This window comes from Xylocopa sonorina, chromosome 17, assembly GCF_050948175.1.
Source record: "Xylocopa sonorina isolate GNS202 chromosome 17, iyXylSono1_principal, whole genome shotgun sequence".
Taxonomy (NCBI): Eukaryota; Metazoa; Arthropoda; class Insecta; order Hymenoptera; family Apidae; genus Xylocopa; species Xylocopa sonorina.
Window position 1 is genome coordinate 5,447,845 of NC_135209.1, and position 22,359 is coordinate 5,470,203.

The following is a 22,359-nucleotide window of genomic DNA, read 5'->3' on the forward strand; positions in this document are numbered from 1 at the left end:
AGTTAAGATAGGGGGCAAAATTATAAAACGTTTACGCTTAACATGATAATGAACGGTGCGGTAATGAATCACGGAACGTGATTCCAGTTCGATGAGTATACGTCAGGGCTATACAGTTCGCGAAGCAGTTGTTACGAGAATCACGCTTCTTCGCGTATATGGAATAGAATAGCAGTGGAAGTGAAGTAAGTGTAAAGAAAAAAGAAAAAAAAAAGGGAAAAAAAGAAAAAAAAAGGGAAAAAAAAGGAAAAAAAAAGGAAAAAACCGACACCTGGACGTAGCGTGTCGCTTGTGGACGGCGAGAAGATCGCGAGCGCCTATTGGTCGTCGCTTCACCGGTTGCTTCTCTAAAGCGGCTGCGCGGTCCAGGTACGTACCTGGCCGTGCAGCGTTTCCCATTCGCTGTCACCGCACCGGACGTGGTGGCCCAGCTACCCGCGGCGTATCCTCGCGAGCGTTCCTCGATCTCGAGATCGAAGGGGAGACGGAAATGGACGCGGACGCGGACGCGTGGCTACAGTCGGCCCTTTTGCTATTATCGGGCGTCGCAATGCTCGCGGAAAGTGACACCAGCCTGCACCGCGGTCGGCTCGTTTTATTGTGCGAACGAGCATCGGTCGCTCGACGCCGATCCACAGTCTAGCGGCTGTGTCTCGCTCGACCGGATGCGGTCGGACGTTGGATCGTGTCTTCGACCCGATCGACTGCTGCTGCTGCTGCTGCTGCTGCTGCTGCTGCTGCTGCTACTGCTGTTGCTCTCACAGAACTGGAGGGACGCGTAGGTGTACCACCGAGCCTCTCGGTTCTTTCGCGTGTTTTTGACACGGTGGATCGGTGAAAGCGGACTTACTCGGGTACAGAACTCGTTGCCTCTCGCGTTCGCATCTCGATCTCGATCTCGATCTCGATCTCCTCTTATTTTTAGTTTTACGCTTATCCGTTGGTGAACGACAATTATCTTCGCTTCTGTGCAGTGTCCTCTCGAGGATTCAGGAAAACTAGCTCCACGATTGTCCGACCTGTAAGTTGGCTCTTTCATAAACCACTTGCGATCTCTTCGTCCTACCAGCCCTTCGATTACGTTCGATCTACAGCTGTTTAACAGTTCCGCGTGCATGGGTGGCTGCCGTTTGACTCATTCTCGAATGTACCTCGGTTATGAAAGACCACCGGTAACCGAATGATACGTAGACATTGTGTCGACCGTCTCTCTCTTATGCTAAATCCATCAATGCGCAATACCATCAGTTGCGAAAGCAACATTAAACGTAAAATGTGAATCGGGAATTTCGTCATTTTTATTGCCAGCCTTTCGACAGCCGGCCTTGTTAATGGCGATAAACTTCGGCTCGCCAAAGAAGAATGTTCTATTAATGGAATCGCGAAGTACAGAATTGGTACATTCCGGTCACGTAATAGTATCGGAACACTAATTACTTCTCGAGTGGTAGGATATAGTGACTGCAACTTTATCTTCGAGCAATCTATCCTCAAAGATGAAGCTGTTTAACCAGCTTCATCGCGCACTCTACTTCGAGGCTGTTCTCCGTGAAAGACGTTAATACTCGGTCAGGATTTTACTACGTTGAAAGTCTCCAATTTCGTATGCAAGTTAGGTACTCGATCTATCATTCGCGCCGTCGCATTTGTAATTACGTATTTTGCTTGAAATCGTCCCCGCTCTTCGCTTGAAATTTGCTTCCGCAAACGTCTTCTCCGATCACTTCCAACTCTTCTAACTGCGGCAATTTTCTTTCCGTTTGCGCAATTCATATTGAATAGAAATTTAAGCGAGCACACGAATCTACGCAGCTTTTAGTGCCCTTAAGGCGGATGCGTGGGATTGGTACGCAGTGATTCTTTACAGGTTTGCTTCTACTGCTGCGGGCATCGCGTCTGTAACTGGCCGGATGTAACTACTGGGTCCACCCATCTATTTTCCACGACTACTGGTTTCAGCGTTCAAACTTCGTGTGAATTTAAATAATATCTAGATTATATATAGTTGCTTTGTATATATTCTAATAGTACCAGGATAAATGTTCGCTCCGGGGACTATGTTCTCCGTGGATGGAGGTTAAAGGTATGTAGGCTAACGGTATACATATCAATGAAAAAACCAATGAAAGGACTTGAAAGGAAGCCACTTTTGTTTCACGTTCGTTTCACCTGGCGAACGCGCATCTTGCGTTACGTTTCAAGTGAATATTTTTTAAACACTAATCGTGAAAATAACTACGGTATCACGGTGGACTTTTAGTTGAAATTATAGGAGCGATCTACGATATTTGTCGAAAAAAATCTGTCGTTCTCACACTAGACGCGCAAGCACATAATTCGATCATAGAGAGAGAGAGAGAGAGAGAGAGAGAGAGAGAGAGAGAGAGAGAGAGTGAAAGAGGGACGAGAGAAAGGTATCCGAGTACTCGATCGGGATATTTTAAAAGCCAAAGGAAATATCGTTCATTGTTATTCGGCCGTGTCCATTGCACCGTGTACAGTGTGTTGCGTTAATATGCTTTATCATTGTGCGACGGGAATGGAAACCAGATATACACCCGGTGGAACACCTACGGGATACATACTAACGCAACGTTGGCACCAACCAGAAAGATGTAGCAATCTTTCTTGCGTGGTGCGTCGATTCTTTTTTTATAACAAAAGGGGCTAGATACAGCAGCTGCACGCCCGTCTATGAGTCACTGTCATCGAATCGAAACTCGGAGAAACTGTCCTCTCGTACGTCCGAATATCCTTTGCTCGTGTCCGCGCCTCGTCCTCCGCTGTTCTTCGCCCGTTCCATCGTACTCAAGGCCGCGAGACGTTTCGCCAATCATATCCGAGAAAGAAAACGGAATTGAAACAGTATCTTCGTGTATTTCTTTTAAGTGTTTCTCATCTCTTTCGTAGAAGATTCTTCCCCCTTTAACGAAGTGGACGTTTTTTAGTGTTCGCCAGTCCGTGACGCGAAAGTGTTGTACAGTGACACAATTTCAAAACTACGGTCCTTCAGTTTTTGATGAGTGTACTAATACGAAGAGAGAAGTTTTTCATCACCTCTCTCCTCCTTTTCTACGCGTATGTATAACGTCCTCGGTGTTCCCTGGTAGCGATAAGTGTAAAAGCTCGTATAGACCAGAGAACAATCGTTCGAAACATTGTGTTACAACAGTCGTCCGGCTGTCGTCGACGTCCGTACAAGCGAAATAATAGTACAGTAGCAGCACGGTAGTTGCAGCCTCGATAACTCGCATACGAGCCTTGTCCCTTGTACTCCATCAACACATGTCATATATGGTTGCCGAGCAACTGGTAAACAGGACGAAAACTAGGATCAGAGGAAGAAGCGTGGATGTCTCAGATCTACTCCTACTCGCTCCTAAATTGGATACCTCGTATCCGATATTATTATATCCGGTTTATTAACCGTCCCGTTTTTGAAATGTTTCCCCGTAATAGTCGGGATCGGACATGGCAGTTTGGTTCTCCAACATGGCGCTAAACCCTGTTCAGAGGAATTGCCGATTTCCCGAGGCAAACGTCACGTGCGTCCGTCGCGTTCGTTGCGTGAGTAATACTTAGCATTGACGGGGCTAGATCACGATACACCGGCTAGAGTGTGTCGCCAGTCATAACCCGTTCGTTTTCACCAGTCAATGAATAATCCCCAGCAATCGGGCGTCGATCGATCGACAGCGTATAATAAATGCAGGGGATCGCTAATTACCCTCGCACGATCCGTTCAACAGCGAACGATAATAATTAGATAGTCGGACCCCGTCGAACGGTCCGATTTTTTTTTTTACTCTAACTATTTTTACTCGACTATCGCGGTACGATCGATTCGGGAGGTATCGCTCGTTCGAGATATGTAAATGGCGCGCGGTTATTTTCCCGACGTACGCGACAGACTCGTGAAACGTTTCGAAATCGGTGTACGTTGTCGAAAAAAAGAAAAAAAAAAAGGAAGAAGAAAAAAAAGGAAAAGCCGCACCGGCGAACGTGCTTCGATCGAGTGTCGTTCACAGAGACACCGTGTAATTGGCGTGTTTGTTTTCCGGCTTGTACCAGAGCGAGGATAGGAATATTAAATACTTACAATTAGCGGGTATAAATATCTGGTCACTTTGATTTATGTACGGTAATAGCCCATGAATATATTCGTGAAATTAAGCGATTTTTTAAGTTACCCCTCCGAGAGCTGCGAACCCATATATGGGTCCCCGAGCAGTCGCTCCGTGTGTAGGTACCAACCAATGTATACGCTCGATACCATTGTTCCCTCTGTACTTGAGAATAATATTAAAACCAGTTTTAATTTTCAAATAATTTCACGAGATACGGTCGATATACCTTGGTTAGCATACGTATGTCTAAGCCTTGCTCTTTGATCGAACAATTTTGCAGCGGTAGATTGCTCAGACGGTGTGCAGCGCACACGGCGGATTTTTTACGAAAATCAGGATATACTTAGCATACGAGTCAATGGCACGTTATAGATTGGTTGAGGTGCAACGGAAGGGCAACGGAAAGAAAACGAAATGGAAATTGTTCTTTTTACAGAAGACTGAAGGCTGATCTGCAATACCTTCGAAGGAGGGGACTTCTGAAGGCGTCTGGTGAACTATCGTACCAAGGACGCAAATGCGCCAGATGCGGTGCACCGTTTGGTAGATTTTACAACACCGGTGCACCGTGTGCACGCTGCAGGCACAGAGTTTGCAGACAGTGCCGTATCGAGGTCAGGAGCCCTACGGATAACAAAGACATCGAATGGATCTGTAACGTTTGCTATAAGATCGCGTGAGTAACTCAGTTATCGTTAGCCCCCGCATCTTTTTATTTTTAATAACGTTCTCGCTGTTGAAAAACTATTTTTATCGTCTCCTTCTCGAAATGGCTGTCGTATACTTTTACGTGCATTATTCTAGGGAGTTGCACATTGTTACCGAGAAATGGACCTACGAAAATTCGGTGTCTAAAGGATCTATAAATGGCAAGGCAGCGTCCCCTGTAGAATTATTGAAGCGTAGCATTCGAAGAGCTTGGACCATCAACAGTACGTTCGAGATACACGTGTATATTCTTCATTTCGTTATATAATACAATGTTTAATTATATTATCTCATATCGGACCGCTTGTTATGGATCATGTTTATTTCTTGGCCGACTATCGCCATCTTAGTTACGCGTTAAATATTTAATAGAAGCTTTTTATTATCGGGCACTTTTATAGCACTCGATTTAAACTGACGAAAGGGCACAAATTATCGATCGCGCTTTGCATACAGGTCCACCCACACGTTGGTCGGCGGCGAGGAAATCGCCGGAGCTGCGCGTATATCGGAGTTTGCCGTCCCGCCATCAAGAGTATCGCGAAGTCGCGAACAAGAACGAAGAAACTGTCGACAGGGAAACATCAAATTCCGATAGAAACGAGCCAATCGTCGACGAGGCGAACCAACAGCCCAACGAGTGTAACGATCCCGCGAAAGACGGCCCGTGGAAAGAATCGACGACGAGGAACGAGCCGATTTCGAACGACAAGTATACGCCACGAGTCGACGCTAACGAACGAACGAACGCGAAACGCACGGAAAAACAGAGTCATAAACAGGAAGAGGAAGTCCTATCGTCGGATGCCGTAAGAACGAGGAAGAACGAGCGATTCGCTGCTGCCAACGGCAATAAAACGAAAATCGAGGAGCAAGAAGAGACGGTACCTAGCCAAGAACCGAACGCGCCGAGGATATCGTTGATAAAGCCACCCAGGATATTGTCAAAGTTCATCTCGGCAGAGATCAAATCGAGTCAGTCCAAGCATGGGGAAAGAAAATCGAATATTCCGATATTCAAGAGAAGCTCCAAGGAATTCGAGGATATTAGAAGCCCGCAAGAATCACCGAAACGTTCTCTCATCCCTCAAAGGTACTCGTTTCGTTTGAAATTTCCACCGGTTTGAAATTTAACACCGGTGGGTAATCCCAGGGGTAGTAGATTTTTCACAGCTAAAATGTTTCCAGATACCGAGGAAGCACCGACGACCTGCGTCGCAGCCGCGAGGACATAAGTCTGCCCAGCCTGATCCCGAAACTGCTGTCCCCCAGGAACAAGGAGGAACGACTGAAGCGACAGGACAGCAAGGACGACATTCGTTGCTCGTCAAAGTCTGGGCGAAAGGACGCGAAAGAGGAGACGCGAAACTCTCCGAGCCAGGCGACAGCCAAAGAGGATTCTAAGTACGGCATTCGGCTATTTAGACGGGACAACAGCCGCGAGGACGTGGGCAGGGAAAACGCGAATTCAAATACAAATTGCGCGGTCGCCGCTGCAAAAGGAAAGCAAACCGTGAAAGAGGAGAGGCAGGAGAGGACGGAGGAGCGCGTGGGCGTCTCGACCACGTCGAAATCGAAGTGGACGGTGCACGAACAAGGTGGCAGGACGAGGGTACCGTGCAGGGAGGGCAGCAAGGAGAGCCTAGATGGGAAGCCGTCGAGGGCAGAGGCGGCGGTCAGCGAACAGACGATGCTAGACGTGGTTGCCACCGACGAGAAGCTGTTGGAAGAGCGCGAGGGCGTCAGAAGAGCGGATAAGGAGGCGAACGAGGAGAGACGGGCCGCAGAGGCGAGCAAAGAGGAAGTATCGATGGTCGAGGAGGCTGAAGCGTTCGAGAACGACGAGAACGCGGACTCTATGAAGGAGACCGCCGAGAGCTTGTACGAGAATTCTGAGAACGATGTCGGTGCTCTTGGAACCTACGAAAGGAAGGATCCTGCGCATAGCCGGAAGTCTGATGATTTTCAAGTGGTTAGTAAGATAGAGTTAGAATATCGACCACCAATTCTTATTTTATTTTGACCATTTCGTTTGATTTAGGTGCGGCGAAAGTTCTCGAAAGAGGAGTTCTCCAATCCCGACGACACGGACGATACTCCGAATAAACGTTGCTCCAGCGTAAGTTTCGCGATTCTTGTACTTTGATCGATGTTATTCAAATTTTTCTCTATTACGCGTATAACGATGTAGATACCAATACTGTTCCAGCACCTATCGCCAGAAGCGAGTCCACTGAGCACAAGATCCTCGAGATACAGCCCAAGGGAGAGCGAGAGCGAACCAACCCCTGCGCTTCCACGGAAAACAGGAGACTCGTGCTCCGCATCCCAGAGGATACGGGATGCGATTACGAGAACCAGGAGGGAATCGAACAGCAGCACGAGATACGAAAGCAGCGGCAGCGAGAGTGTAAGGTGCGTGCAGTTTGAATCAATTACCTAAGCGATTCGAATTACCGCGAGGCTCAGCGTTTGTCACCGTTCGAATGCAACGCGTGCTTCAAACTGCTAGCCTAATCATACTTTTAAGGAGGAATAATGGCGTTTCTACGTTCTGAATTTTTCAGATTCAGCGAGACTGGCCTTCGCGGATACGTGGAGCTGGCCAGGAAAGTGAAGTTCTTCGGTGGTAGCGGAAGTGGTGCGGTTCCATCGACTATCGGAAGTGATGAAGTGGTGCAACGCGATAGTGCAACAAGTGCAGGGGAAGATGAGCCGCACGATGATAATCATGGAAGAGCGGGTCCTGTTTCTTCTCAAGGAAGAAGTATGCTTCGGAGAAGGCGGCAATTCGATGCACAAGGTATGCGACTGTTAACTGTTACTTACAGCTCATCTTAATAATAAATTAACTTAATCTTTCGTATTCGTTTCTTGCATCCCTTCTTTGCGTAACGACAAATGCATTTAATTGCACGCGTAACTCTTCAATTTCTCGAGTAGGCGATATCGCACGCTTCTGTTTCGAGACCTCGATTTTTGCATGCCTCGCGTTTCTCCAATCGCGTTAGAGAAAATTTCTCTTCGATCGGATGCTAATCAGATACCACGGTATGAATTCATTTTTAAATGGGAACAGTTTCAATCTCAGTAGTCGTTAAATACTAACAATAAGTTTTCCTAGTTACACGATATTGTTGAGGTTGTTACTATCGTTGTCCTACGCCCGCCTCAAGGTCCGAGGGAACAGAAAGAGGCGTTGTTACTTGCGTTTAAAATCACGCCATTTAAATTCACCGTGGTATGTATAATGAGCGCGATTCATTAAGAAAGAAATAAACGAAAGTAACAGTAAAATTTCCGCAACGCAAGCGATCCGCGAAATAATACAGCTTCGCGATGAAAATCGGTATAAATCTCCAGCTTGACGCGTGTAATAATAAATTCCAAGCGAACGCAGCATGCTGTCTTCTGTACTATTTCTTGCCAAGTCCGATGTATTCGATTATACGTGCGAGCTGATCGATAATCCTTGGAACGAAACAGGGAAACGTGATCGACAGCCGGCAGCTACTTTAAAAGGCACCGACGTACCCTAATAGTCGTAGACACACTAATCATCGTAGAACCAAAGTAACATTTCGCTTTCGCGCCAGCCTCCCTGCGCTGATGTGCATTACATAGAACGCATAGTCGCGTGCTTGCGTGAATGTAAATGAAACGTCGATCCTTTTGTTTCCACACTTTGCCGCCGAACAACGGGCAGCATTAACACGCGAAACGAATCCACGAACCCGTGGCCGGATTCGTGATATTCCAACGTGTGGTTAATAAGTTACGATCATCCCAAGATAGAGCATTAACGTTCCAAGTACACGTGCAGGTGTTTCAACGAAAGTTCGAACGCTTATCTTGACGTAAGCCCACGCTTTACGCGTTGCATCTGATATAATAATAGAATTATATTTTCCTTTCACATGTTTGCAATTAAAAGCTCGCTGAGCAGATGCGTCTGCCGTGCCAGAAATTCGATAAGCCTATCGATTATCGAAACCATTGGCATACTAGCCCGGCTATGAAACCAGCCGGTATTCTCCGTGAAACCCACGAACTCCGGAACAGTGTTATCAAGGTAGCGGGAGCAGTACTGTGTTTCCTCTATCAATGTTCAAACACGAGATCGTCGATAAGAAAAGTGTTATCTACGATTCCGTGCCAGTGAACGTGGCAAAAATACATAACGCGTAGAGAATAAACGGAACCACCGACTCGAAGCGGCAATCGCCAAATCGTCGAAACGAATTGGATCTTGCGATCGGCGATAACATCGATCGAATGACGAGCACGGAAAAAGTAGTATAAAATATTTACTTGACTCGAGTAAATATTTGCTCCGACCGGTGTCGAGGAAATATGCATCTGTTTGTTGGAAGTAAATAGTCTCTTTGCCGTCGAAATTTCGCGTAAAATTTAGCAGTGCAGAAAAGTTGAAGGTACATATTCGAGGCATAGCTCGCGTACCGTTGTTCCTGTACGTTTCGTCGTCCGCGAGTTCGCATGATATAAACGCGGGGCAATCGTGCCGAGGAGTTGAATGCAAATTCGCGCGTACCACGGCGTGAGATACATCCATCCCATACGGAGGGACCAGGGCATCCTGCAAACATGGACGTGAGAAGAATATGCCAACTATTAATCACGGTCTTCGTGTTCATGTACTTTTTGCTATTCTACGCCGCGTCCGCCGTTGTTCTATACTTTCTGTGGATAGGCGACCTGTCCACGGGCGGCAACGCGAGGTCCAAGTAAAAGGGTACCATCGAGATTCGCGCGGATCAGGATCCGGAAAGAAACGAATCTAGAACTCGCAAGATTTTGTGCAGTCTCATCGAGAAAAAGTAGAACGGGGCTTCGCGCACGGGGGAATTATACCGCGAATTAACGCGGTGCTGCGTCTCTCCTTCCTTTGTGTGACTCGCGTTACGAAAGGTATCTCGATACCGTTGAAATCGGCAGAGAAACAAACGGCACGATATAGGGGTAGGTATTGTATGCACGAGTGAGAAAAAATCCGGCTGGTTGGAAAACTCGTTCGGAAGCCATCGCTGGAAACGTGAGAACAGCGCGCCCACGTGTAATCTGCTTCTAATTAATTAGTTGCCCGGTCCGATAACGCTCCGCGTCGGGTGTGCGAGGAATAGGAGGAAACTCGGTGTCTCGATTGTTTCCTTTCGTGCGGTGGACGGCAATTTTCGTTTTGTAATATCGGTATATTATGCCGGTGCACAGACGGGGAGAGCTGGGTTGCGCGCGGGCGAACCAGGCGAGCGAGCAGGTGAGACGAAGCGAAGCGGAGCTCAGGGAAACAGCATAGAAATAATAGTATAACAACTACAGTTCTCTGTTTCGCTCTATAGTCCGCTCGCCTGCGATGGATTATACAAGGTGTCGAAAAGTTACTCCATTCGTTCGCTTGCGGCCGCGTAAAAACAACCCCTACGGGCGGAACCCCTTCGGCCGGACCGCCCGTTGCTCCTTTTCCCTTTTTCATACACCTCTTCTTCTACTTTTGTCGTTTAACATCTTCCATCATCATTCCGCTTGTACTTAGTTCGGACCGATTTGGTTCTCCAGCAAACGCCATTTTCCTTCTCCCCGTGCACAGCTAGTCGCTCGCGCGAGGTATCGTTTGTCACGTTCACCAGCGAGCGGCCGACCGGCAAATACGATCCACGCGGCCATTTCGTCCTCCCACTTCGATAGATTTACCAACAATTCGGTCGCGTCAAGGTAGACGAGATAATGGCATCGGCCATTAATCGCGGCTGTCATCCGTGGGCATTGTTATCGCCGGTTTTCACGGACGCCGCGATCGAGCGACGCGTTGTCGTTCGCGACACCCGGTGTACACGTCATAATGTACTTACACTATAGGAACGGCACTATAGAGGCTGGTTCCGTGGCCGTAGTAAGGTAGTGACCGATGCTGTGGGATCCAGGTGTGCCTCGCGGCACAGACGCTCTCAGTTGAACGGCGGTGGGCCCACGCGAATCGCTGCTGCTCCATTTGACAGCGCGTCGTGCGCCTCGAGTTCGGGACGATGACGAATACCGTCCCTCGCCTGTCGCTCGCCACTTCCATTGCTGGTAGCTGGTTCCGGAGTTCCTCGCGGACCGCTCGAACGCCTCGAATCGGCAGAAGTTGGTGAACTTGGCGCGAACGACGCAGGTGCGACCGAAGAACGCGAGGAAGCTAGGCAGCTCTGCTCGAAAGGGAAACAACGATCGGTAGACGCGGCCTCTGCCAACCGGGGATTAGCGCCTGCAGGATTGTAAACAGCGACACTGTGCCACGACCGATCGCTGTTCGCTGTCACGAGGTGTACGGATCTATTCGCACGTTACCAGTACGCGGCGTGATAAGTAGCATTTTTTCTACGAGCCCTCGAAACGATTCGGCCACGGTGTATGGGTACGCGTGCAGTGTTAAATTCGATACCCTCCAGTATTGGCAGTTTTAGAGTGTCGCGTTTCGTCAAAGCTGCTTTGCAGTTTCTGGGGCCGGCTATGGTTTCCGTTTGGTGAACACGCTGTTGGAGTTCGAGGTCTTTCGGAGGCTCCCGCGGTTCTGGTGTTTCTGTGCCGCCAATTCGAAATCCCATTGTTTGGATTTTTTCACGAGTAGCGAAGTTCGTTCTCTCGTCTTCGTTTAGTGCTTCGACAGTAGCGGTCTCGTTTCGTGGGCGTGAAATCGGAGCGTCGAACATTTTCAACACTTACAACGGTACACCGATTTGAATAGTTTGAGAAATTCCATAAGCAGAGCTGTCGTTTCGCGAATTTAAAAGTCGGGTTTACTCTGGAAAGTTTCCAACGCGGTTGCATGAATTCGAAGTTTCGGTTCACTCGTAGGCGGTGTTTCCATTTTCTGAACTAGAAACTGAAACTTTGGAAAGTACGAAAGATACCATCTTCGCTTTTAAAATTTAAAACACGGATCCGTGTCTTTCGGGAGGTAGCACGGATAGGTTCTTCATTTTTCAAACTCGAAATTGAAATTTCAAGGTCAGAAATGACGTAGAACTTTTGTGTAGATTCAGTACCGCGACACATTATTCAGGATTCGCGTGATCCAAGCCCATAAAGTTAAGCAAATAATCAACGCCGCGAGAAATTGCCAACAGTTTCCATCCCATCTTTTTTCTCGATTTTTAGTCAACGACCTAGCGAAACTCCAAGCGGAAAGAGATGAAATGCGAAGATAGAAGAGATTATTAACTCTAACGTATTATAAACATACGCATAACTTCGTAGGCTTTGCTTTGTCTCGCTAAAGTAGATGTTATTTTTCACCTGTTACGGCAATCGACAATCCAAAAATCTTGAATTTCAGCGTTTTTCTTGGCTGCACCCTTCAAGTGCATCCAGCATATACGATTTTCCGCCACTCGTACCCGGCCTGGTCACTCCGGAATACGAAATAAGAAAATTTAAATTGTTGTACGCACAACGACTATTAACCAACAAGGTGTAACGCTAAATTTAACTCGCGATTCGAGTGAACACCTTAAACGGTCATTTACATTTCCACCGATAAGAAATGTCGTAGCAGCGGGTTTCTCAATCGGTGTCACCGTCATCGGCGAGACCGATGCGTTCTCCTCGTCTGTCGCTCTTTTTCAAAGTGTCTTGTTTCGCGCATTGTTAACGATCACTCATTTCTAAAGTATCTTGTCTCCTGAAATTTTGCCTAATTTTTTCAACTATCGCCTAGCTGCTTACGCGAGGTCCGCAAAAGTCACAAAAGATACGTCTTCGCAGATACACCCCAGGATTTCAAGCGTTTCAAACGCGCGTACACGTATAAATTTTATGACTGACTGTACGCAAATTGCCGACAGTTTTAGTACCGAAGCCCAAACGATTCGTTTTTCATCCTATTCTCTGTCTATTCATTCTCAAGACTCGTCTGCGTGTATTTTTTGTTTTGTTTTCTTTACCCCTTCGCGATGGCTGGTGAACGTTTGGTCCCTGTGCCTGTGCTCACAAACGTAGAAAGTCATACACACGTGGACAAACGATGGCCCGTGCCATTGACCAGGTAATTCACCAGCGCGTAAAAACCGGACACAAAGCGCGCTATGCCAGCCACGCTGGGATTCAACTCTATCTGTTCTTTAGCGCCACGTCAGCCGCCATCTCGACAGCGTGTGCATAGTTCTTATTTGTCGCTGGAGGACACGAGCTCCACTGGTTACACCTATGCGAGCGTATCGTCGCTGTTGTTTAACGAATAGAGGGAAATATATGTGTCCGTTAGTTTTGTGGAGAACGAGAAATTGGACTTAACTGTCCCGATCGGTAAATAATAGCCATTTTAGTCTGGAATAAAATTCCATGGCCGTTTCAAATTTACAGCGAGAAAAAGTTAAACGATTTCCAGTTGGTCGGTTAACCTTCCCTTTAAATCCTTCTTTATTTCACGTAATCGCCGCGTACGCAATAGGATAGCCTCTGAGTCATGCCATCGTACCGCGGAGCTTTAATCGTTAACGAACGGAATTCGGCCGCGGTTCATTAGCGGCCGAGAGCAAACACGTTTCATTGCCTCGGAGGAATATTTATTTAAGATCGTAATTTGTCTATGCACCCCACGATACCGCGCTCAAGTGCACCGAATGGGTTTCAACGGATTAATCACTTCCACCGTACGCAACCAACGTACCATGAACAGAAATATTTTGCCCCCGACTCTATTTCAGAGTACGCTACGAACTTTTATGCCCACCTAAAATTCCAGTTAAACGTACAATTCTGTTCACTGAAAACCGTTCACGCTCGCAGCCTATCGACCCAACAACAGTCCGCAACGATAACATCAAAATCAATAGCGATAATTGCCAGTAATAACACCGATAAGTCCCGATATCGGTCGATTTTTCCTCCGATATTGATCATATCGAGCAACAAGCAAACTCTCATCTAATCACGCGCGCGGCGTTGTGTCTTCGAAAGGTTCCCGACGAAGAGGACGCTCGCACGCACGGATCTGCTGCGCCGAGGAGCTGCAGAGCTTTCAGACGTTGCACGTGATCGGACGTGACGGCGGACAGCACAGCCCGACCGGAAGCCAGGCGCAGGACCAGCCGTTGGTCGACTACAGGCGGCTGGTGTTCATCAGCTCGGATTCGTCCTCCGGCCGCGAAGAGGACGACGCGGACAGCAGCTGTTCCAGCTCGTCCTTCTTGAACGGATTGCCGCGTGCCGGCAGCCACGCGCAGTCGCTCGAAGACTGCGACTGGGACTACTTCGAGAGCGGATCGTTGCCACTACCGGCCAGCGTACCGGTTACCATTGGAACGAGCAACGTAGGCACGGACGTCGCGGGACAAGACTGGAGCTGTTGCCCTGGACGCGGTACCACTGCTTGCCAGGTGAGTCGTCTTCAAAAATCATCAAGTTCTGTTTGCCAGTTTCTCTTATCGAGATTCACCGGTAATCTCCGAGAGTATCCTATGTTTATTGGCATACGTCGCCTTCCTTTCATTTTTAGTAGCACCATTGCAAATTTGATATCTCTTTTGCAAATAGTTACCGACCTGTGATAAAGTACATATTACGTAACTTGTGAGAATAAAAATACTGGCTTACAACATACACGCGCAAACGTCTCACCGTTGGTTACCTTTGTGCACAGGCCTGCGGTGGTTCCCGAGGCGCGAACGTGTTTCCAGTGCCGGTACCAATCCCGGTACCGGTCCCGTATCCGGTGCCCGTCCCGGCGTCTCTTTGGACCAGCGACTTCGCAGCCGCCGCATCCTCGATGATAAGCCGCAGTAGCGATGCTCACGCGGAACCAGGAACACTGAGGTTAAGAGGCGACCCAGCTGCGCCCTGGTTCGCTTGGCACCCACGATTCAACCAGCCTCTGCACGGCGCCAGGCTCGATCCGAGATTGACCGGCGTCTTCGACCCCACCACCTGCACTTTCAGACCCGATCAAGTGCTAGGGCCGTCGCTGTTCGAATCCTCGACCATCCCGTCAACGGAGGCGTTCCATCAGCGATTAAGCAGCCTGCAGATCAATCAGGACGAGAACGACGACGCGAAAACGAACCCAACGTCCAAGTCAGCGGAGGCACTAGCGAGCGCGTTGGATTCCAGCGACTCGAAAGTCGTCGAGCAATCGTCCGCGCATCTACGGGAGAAATTGGACGAGTCAAAGGCCGATCGAAACCGGGAAAGCGATGACGAGACGAGCGGAGCAAAGGAGACCGAGGAAACGGGCTGCCAAGATTCCGTGAGCGTATCCTTCGAGAGCAGGAGGGGACAAAGGATGTACCAGCACGAGGATTCCGGCAGCTCCTCCGGCCGATCATCCGCGGACAGTAGCGATCTGGAGGAAGACTCGTCCTCCCACAGGTTCTCGAGAGTGTTTGTCGTTAACGACGACTCTTTCACGAGCGACAACGACATAGAGGACAACGGGGACGAGGATGAAGACTCGGATTCCGCCGCCGAGAATGGCATCACTTTGAAGAGGGTCACGGCTCTCCCGGACGAAGAGCCGGTGGTTTTGCAGTACGTTCGGTTTCTGAACGAGGACTCGAGTTTCGACGAGACGAACAGGGGTCGAATGAGCAGTAACACCGAACATTCGGACGGGGAGAAGAGAAGATCGAGCGGCAGAGAAGAGAATTCAGAGCGGGAGGGAAATGCGAACGAAAGGCGGAAAGTCCGCGGAAAGAGATACAACATGGAGACGAGCAACGACAAGAGGATTTCGTTGTCGTCGCAACAGCGAGAGATGCCCGAAGAGATGTACATAGCAAGCGACAACGATTGCTCGGAGAGTCAAATCGAATTGAAGTCTATCAAGTCCCTGGACCCGGACAGCATCGAGCCGGTCATCTTCGGTAACATCGCTGAAAGCATCGCGGAGGGAGCAGAAGCCACGATCGAGAAGAAACTGTTCGATAAAATAGACGATGACATATCGCAAGTCAAGGTGTCTGCATCGACGAATCAAACGATACGCGGCAACGAAATTACAGGCACGGGCGATCAGGCGCAACTCTCGTTGACGGACGGCTGGGATTCGAATATAATTCCAGACTCGTTGGAAATCTCTGGAGAGGCGACGTTGAACAGCAACGATCTGTTCGCTGAAAATTGCACCGAGGCCCCGAGACTTCACGTATCGACGCCGTTGAAGATTCCCGTAACCGGAAACGATGGCGATTGCGAGAGAACAGATGACCACGAGAATTGTGAAACCGGGATCGATAACTCGGTCTGTTTGTCGCAGATAACGAACGACGACGAAGGCGCGGATCGTGTTAACGATAATCACCAGCGTGACGCACCGATCGATTCGAATTCGAATCTAAACGTAACTGGGAGCGTGAACGCGCCTTCGGGATCGGACAGTTTCACGAGCAACGAAACGAACACGACAGGCAGCGAGGTGAGCAGCGACGAGCTGCACGAGTACGAAGTGACATCAGCCAATGTCTCTTCGTGTCACGAGAGCAACGGGTTCTCGTATTCGAGGAGGAACAACGAGCTGCTATTGAAATTGAGCAAATCGAACGAGGAAAAAGCGTCGTATCAGCTTCGAGCTCGGGACAAAGCGAGAGAAGAGGATATCGTGGAAAGCGTCAAGGACGCCAGCCATCGCGAGGAATGGAGCCCGCAATGCGGGGAGATGGACGTTAACGATTCAACGACGATCGGTACGGAGGAGGATCGACCCGTTACGTGGCAGGTCGAAAAATTGGCGGTGGCGGAAACCAAAGATGGCGTGGACGAGAAATTGAAATCAGCGGGCTTCGACATCGGGGACGCGATAACCAACAGGATCGAAGAGATGTTGAAGAGCGCGGAAAGCGCAGGTGAACCGGACGGTGCGCATGACAGTGACTCGTGCACGGTGAGAGGCGATGATAGTCCTGGGTTCGACCAGGTGGTAGGAGAGCCTCGTAGTGGAGGTGGTGAAGGTGGTGGTGGCGGCGTCGTTGGAGGCTGCGCGGAGGAAGGGATAGAAGAGGGATCGACACGGTTTCGTTCAGTCGAGCGACGCCCGTCCACTCGAAAGGAGAATGGATTCCCTCCTGCCGCGTCGACGAAGGATTCGATCAAAGACGTGCAACACTTTCCCTCGACGGTCCAGAACAACGGTCTCGGGTGCAATAACAACAAGTACAGAAGCCTCGTGATGATCACTCAGGAAGCCGCGTACCAGCCAGTGAGCGTCATCACCTCGGACACGACGACCTTGTTGCAGCCGGACGAAGTACGCGCAGCTAACCAGGGCCTAGCTGGATACTTCCAGCTGGCGCTTGAAGCCGTGACCGAGCAGCCGCACCGTAAAAATGGTCAGGGTCCGAGGAAGCCCTTGATGGTGAAGCGTTTGGCTAGTGTCACGGCGAATCATTCGGAAACGGAAGTGGACAGCGGGCTAAGTGTCGGTAGTGCGAGTGAAAGCGACGACGTGTCGGTGAAAAATGCGGCGAAAATAAGTGGTCGACAGGAGAACAACGAGGAGAACAATGCCGCGAGAGAACGGGTGGTCAACGAGCATCGCGACGGTACGCGAGCACGTGCCTCTTCGCAGTCGAGCGATGACAATTCGGCGACCGGCGGTGTCGTCATCCTGGAGGAAGGTCTGGCCGACGACGACTCCTGGGTCGAAGAGGTTTCGCACGACGAGGACGAGCCTGGCGCTACGACAGCCACGGAGGAGAGCTCCGAAGACGAGGCGAACAACCTTGGAGATCGCGAGGAGGAGCTTCGTGGTTATCATAGGCAGGCGATCGACTTCACTCTGCACACTATCGTCGAAGAGTCCTGCGAGGAGAGCGAAGCGGAGCCCAGTTTGGCCGCGGGTAGTCCGTCCAAAAAGCAGAGGCCCCCGTCCGCCTCCGAATTGGAGAAATACTTCTTCTTCGGCCTCGGAGGCGACGGAAATAACTCGAGTATGGGTTCGCGCGAGGTGGACAGCCTGTCCGAGACCTCGTCCATTTATTCGGAAGGGTTGGAGTCGCTCGGACAGGACGAGCCCTCGGGAAATGGACAGAACCAGGAGAGGTCCAACTCCGGGGAAGGTTTCTTGAACTCCTCGAGACTGGAAAAGTATTTCCTATCGGAGTTTCTCGGTTTCGATCAGGACAGACGCGATTCGGACGGTTCTGTCGGCAGCGACTCCGAAGGAAGACCGAGCCCCGAAGCACAGCGAAGGAAGAAGCTCGTCCGTGCCAGGGGTACCGGAAGATCGCACAGCTCGTCCCTCGATAATTTGCTAGCCTTGACGCAAAATTCGCAAAACTTGAGCTCCCAGAATTCACTGCAGGATCTGAGTTTGAGCCAGGATGGACAGGAAACGCAGTCCGAAGGGTCGTCCACCGAGACCGACGGCGCCGACGACGGTCAGACCGCTGCGTTCGGGACGGACGGACAATTTGACACCGTGAAACGAAAGAAGAAGAAATCGAGGAACCTGGGCACGCAGAGTCCACGTGTTCCCGACGATCGGAACAAAACGCCCGAGCCGAACAGAGACATGGTCTTGGTGGGAGAGGTGGTAATGGAAAACGAAGCAGAAGCGATCAATTCGGAAGATTCGGAGAGAGCGAAAACACCTCAACCGGAATGTGCCCTGTCCTCTTCCTCGTCCCCGTCGACCACCGTCAACACTTCGACTACGTCGACATCGCTAACCGATCCCGCGAGAAACGTGCAGATGAGTTCCGGAGAATCGTTCAACTATAATCAAAGATCGAAACAGCAATCACGGGACTCTGGATTCGTAGGTAGCTGCGACGATCTCCTTCAGCACCAGAAACTGCCCGACGACGCTCAATCCGTAACCGAGACCAGTCAAGAGGCCAGGAAGGATCGTTCCAACAGCGAAAACGACGAGAACGCTCAAGTAGCGAATCAAACGTCCGTGGAATGTGCTCCTGGCGTCGAGAATGGAAACGTGGCCAAAATAGATCCCCCGTTGAGTCATACCCCGCTACCCCACTTGCCGAACGCATCCCTGTCGAGGAAGGATAGCTTCAATAATTGGTCCAGCGACGAGGAAACGAATCTAATGATGTCGAAGATGAGGCAGTTCTTCAAAACCATGGTTGCCAATTCAAACGGGCAGAATCAAAATACTGCCGGGGCGAATTCGAGTGGACCGTCACCCGCGCCTAGCCCTAGACTGCCCGGTTACACGTCCAAGGCCAGACTGTGCTCGCAGAATCGCACGAAACCACCGCAGCTGGTCTACTTTGAAAACGAGCTAACCAGGCTGATGAAAACCGTGCCCGGTATACGGGACGAGCAAGTGCGAGAAATCGTCGAGTATCTTAGTTCGGAGGACACGTGGTCCGATTCGTACGATAGCTCGGATTACACCAGCTCCGATTTAGAGGGAGCAGCGGGTGGTCGTCGATCGGCGTTGCAGGAGCAGATCTCGCAGAGTTGCCAGCAAATTATCAGTAAATTCGACACCACGTCTGGTGACAATCTATTGGACAAGGAGAGGGAAGATAACGCCGTGCCAAGTGGAATGCAACCGCCCTGTTTAGGGAGGGACACCGCGTTCGTGTATCAGAAATTGGTTCAGAGTTTCACCAAAATGGCTGGCGACGGCGTAAGCTCCGACGCGAACTCGACACCGCACAGTAGTCCGCCGTTGATCGCCAAAGTGATGCACCACATCGGTAGCAGATTGGTAGCCCTAATGCACGAGGTCTCCGAGGGTGGACCGGTCGTTCAACAGCCCGTTACAAGCTGGAGACGATACTCGCAACACCATCGAACACCGTCCTCGGCGTCCACCACGGAAGACGACGATTCCACCTCGGACTCGACCAATGCGCCTTCGTCGACGCACATACAGTTGCCCAGATCGAAATCTCACGATCCTCTGTTACTCATCAACAGCCACCCAGCAGCCTCCATCGGACAGGAGGGCGAAGAACGCGAAGCCAGTGATTACGAGAGGTTCTCTTGGCGCGGAAGCTTCGAATCCGCTCTAATGGCGGCGGACTCTAGGACGAAATTGAGCCTTTTGGCTTGTTCCGGGGATAGTGTCGGTGCTAGTGCTAGTGCTAACGCCTTGGCCATGGCAGCTAAGCGTCGCAGTGCTGGAGATCTGTTGTTCAATCCAAAGAGCTTCTCAAGAGAACAGTTGGATAGGGTTAGAAGCTGCGGTTCCATTGGTGGTGGAAGCGGCGGTGCCGCCAGTGGATGCGGAGGATCGGTGGAGGAGAGAATCTGGAGCAATAGAAGAAGGTCTTCCGTTCCCGACGCTAACACGAGGGGGGAATCTGGTAAATTTTTAGATTTTTATATCTTTTTCTCCGAACCTGTTCACCGAAAGCACCGAACGCTAGTCTGCCGGCTGCATCGAAATGCAGATATATGATAGATCGTTGGATACGTTCGCAGGTGACGAGGATACGGAAGACGAATTGGAGTACACCGGTGAGTCCCGAGCAACGACCCTACCGCGCGGCATGCAATCCGCCATTACGGCGGCCACAAATTCGCTGCCACGTTTGCCAGCTTCCACGCCACCGTCTTGCTTAACGACGACGTTAACCACACCTTCGTCCACTATGCACAAGGCGCATAGCGTCTATCATTTCTTACCGCAGCATGCTGGCGTGAAATCGGCCAGATACCGACCGCCCGGTTTCGCTAGGAACAGCAACGTTCCGGGCGCGATCGGCGGACCCAAACGCGCGGTCAGCGCTCCAGGACTTCAAGTTTCGGGCTCCCAGTCCTCCGCTGGGAAACGAGACAATTCGAGGTCGAGGAGGCAGCAGGCTATGTCTCTCACGCCTGGTAAGTTCCCGTTCCGTCTGTTCCTCTTCTCTTATTCTCCCCCGTGTTTAGCACCGCTTTTTTTCGAGCTACGCCATCTAAAACAGCTGACAAATTTTCATTAGTCGCATACCTTGGGATTCTCTCGATAGCTACGCACGTTTTTGTTACCTAGTCGATCAATGAATATGCAATAATCCAAGTAATTAAGAAGGAAAATCTGTGCTCTATAAGGTGAGCGATCTGCTGGAAGAGCACACTTTTCTCTAACCGAGACGGTTTAATTAAAACTAGCCTACCTGGTTGGAATGAATATTTCAATATATTAATTACACATTATTCACGGACGCAAGATAAGCATAGGCAGAGCGATTGTTATTCAAATATTATAGCGCTCGCGACGGTAGAGCAACTTTTGTTTTCATTCCAACGTTTCAATTAATCAGATTTTTATTACAATTTATAACAATTTGTGAAAACTATTATTCGCTAAAGCGCTTATTACGAAGGTTTAGCAATTTTAATCTCCCGTTCCCAAGTTTCGAAACGTATCTTACATACTAACGTGGATGCAATTTTTAATCTATCTTTGCTAATGAAAATTAAAGATTAACTTTTGTTTTTCATACGGTATACTGATTAACATCTCGTACAGCAATGCAGCTAAACGCGTAGAAGTTCATTGCTGAAATTGTGTACAGCAAGTTTTAGAGAAAGATAGCTAATTTAGAAAGTTTTAGGAGTACGAGTTTCGTTTTTTCTTTTTCAATTACATAAGCCACGGAGTAATTTTACACTTTCAATTTAATTATACAGAAAACGGTAATTTATAATTAGTTCGATGCAGCATTTATCTGACACGTATGTACGTACATACAACGCGCGCGTATATTGCTGCTACTCTCCGAGTTACTTAATGGCGCATCGTTTCGCTGATTAATCAACATTCTCCTGTCTGTTTTTGTGTTTGTTCGATGAACGCGATTAAATTGCGAAAACTTCACCGCAAAGTCAAGTTACGAAAATTCTCGGTTCAAGAAATTTCCTCTAGGTCATAATAATGACCTCCGTAGGTAATATACCTCCGCTTAACAATTCCTCGTACCTTCGTTCCACTGTCTCGTGAAATTAAAAATCACGAGAAATGACGCTGTTGAGAAGTAACAACAGACGAATGCGTTCTCTCGTAATTTATCCTGCGAAAGTTATTTTCGCGAAATTTATCAACGACGCGACGCTCGGTTTCAGAAGCCATAAGTATGGCAGCAAGTAGAACGCGATTTGTTAATGGAGGCTTTAAAGTATTTACTGGAGTGTAACAGGTGTAACCGCTATATTACGAGGTTTCCCTTCTTTCCCATTCTTCTTCGGCCACCTCCCGTTCACTCGAGCCGCCGTACAACAATCGATAAACCAGTATATAACGCTCCGACCCGCGTATGCGTACTGACGGATTTCTCTGGCTGTCCCTTTTTTTTTTTTTTTTTTTTTTTTTTTTGCTTTTCTTTCATACAAGCGGCTACACGAAACGCGTTCCAGCAGTGATGCGATAAATTCTAATTTACATGGGACTTTCTAGTCGACATGGTCCTGGTTAACGTCAGGAGGCACGTTGCCCTGTTAGATTAATCGAACCTTGAATTTTTGTTGTTGTACAGCTACCGCCACTCTCTATCGAGCTCATCGTATTTTTGATAAATATGCAACGTGGAAGAGAAAATGTGGGACATGCGTATTACAACTTGGAATATTGATGCATTAC

General features: G+C 49.2%; 1 protein-coding gene across 1 annotated transcript in view; it reads left to right on the forward strand.

Moving 5' to 3' along the window:
- The first annotated feature begins 603 nt into the window (after nucleotides 1-603).
- LOC143431187 (uncharacterized) overlaps nucleotides 604-22,359 on the forward strand; it is a 31,982-nt gene continuing 10,226 nt past the window's right edge. The window contains exons 1-11 of the mRNA XM_076907744.1: nucleotides 604-778; nucleotides 4,564-4,803; nucleotides 4,932-5,059; nucleotides 5,292-5,928; nucleotides 6,024-6,807; nucleotides 6,877-6,954; nucleotides 7,045-7,250; nucleotides 7,403-7,638; nucleotides 13,791-14,209; nucleotides 14,473-20,101; nucleotides 20,220-20,618. Of these exons, the coding sequence (XP_076763859.1) occupies nucleotides 666-778; nucleotides 4,564-4,803; nucleotides 4,932-5,059; nucleotides 5,292-5,928; nucleotides 6,024-6,807; nucleotides 6,877-6,954; nucleotides 7,045-7,250; nucleotides 7,403-7,638; nucleotides 13,791-14,209; nucleotides 14,473-20,101; nucleotides 20,220-20,618 (8,869 nt within the window). The 5' untranslated portion in view covers nucleotides 604-665. The remainder of the gene's footprint in view (nucleotides 779-4,563; nucleotides 4,804-4,931; nucleotides 5,060-5,291; nucleotides 5,929-6,023; nucleotides 6,808-6,876; nucleotides 6,955-7,044; nucleotides 7,251-7,402; nucleotides 7,639-13,790; nucleotides 14,210-14,472; nucleotides 20,102-20,219; nucleotides 20,619-22,359) is intronic.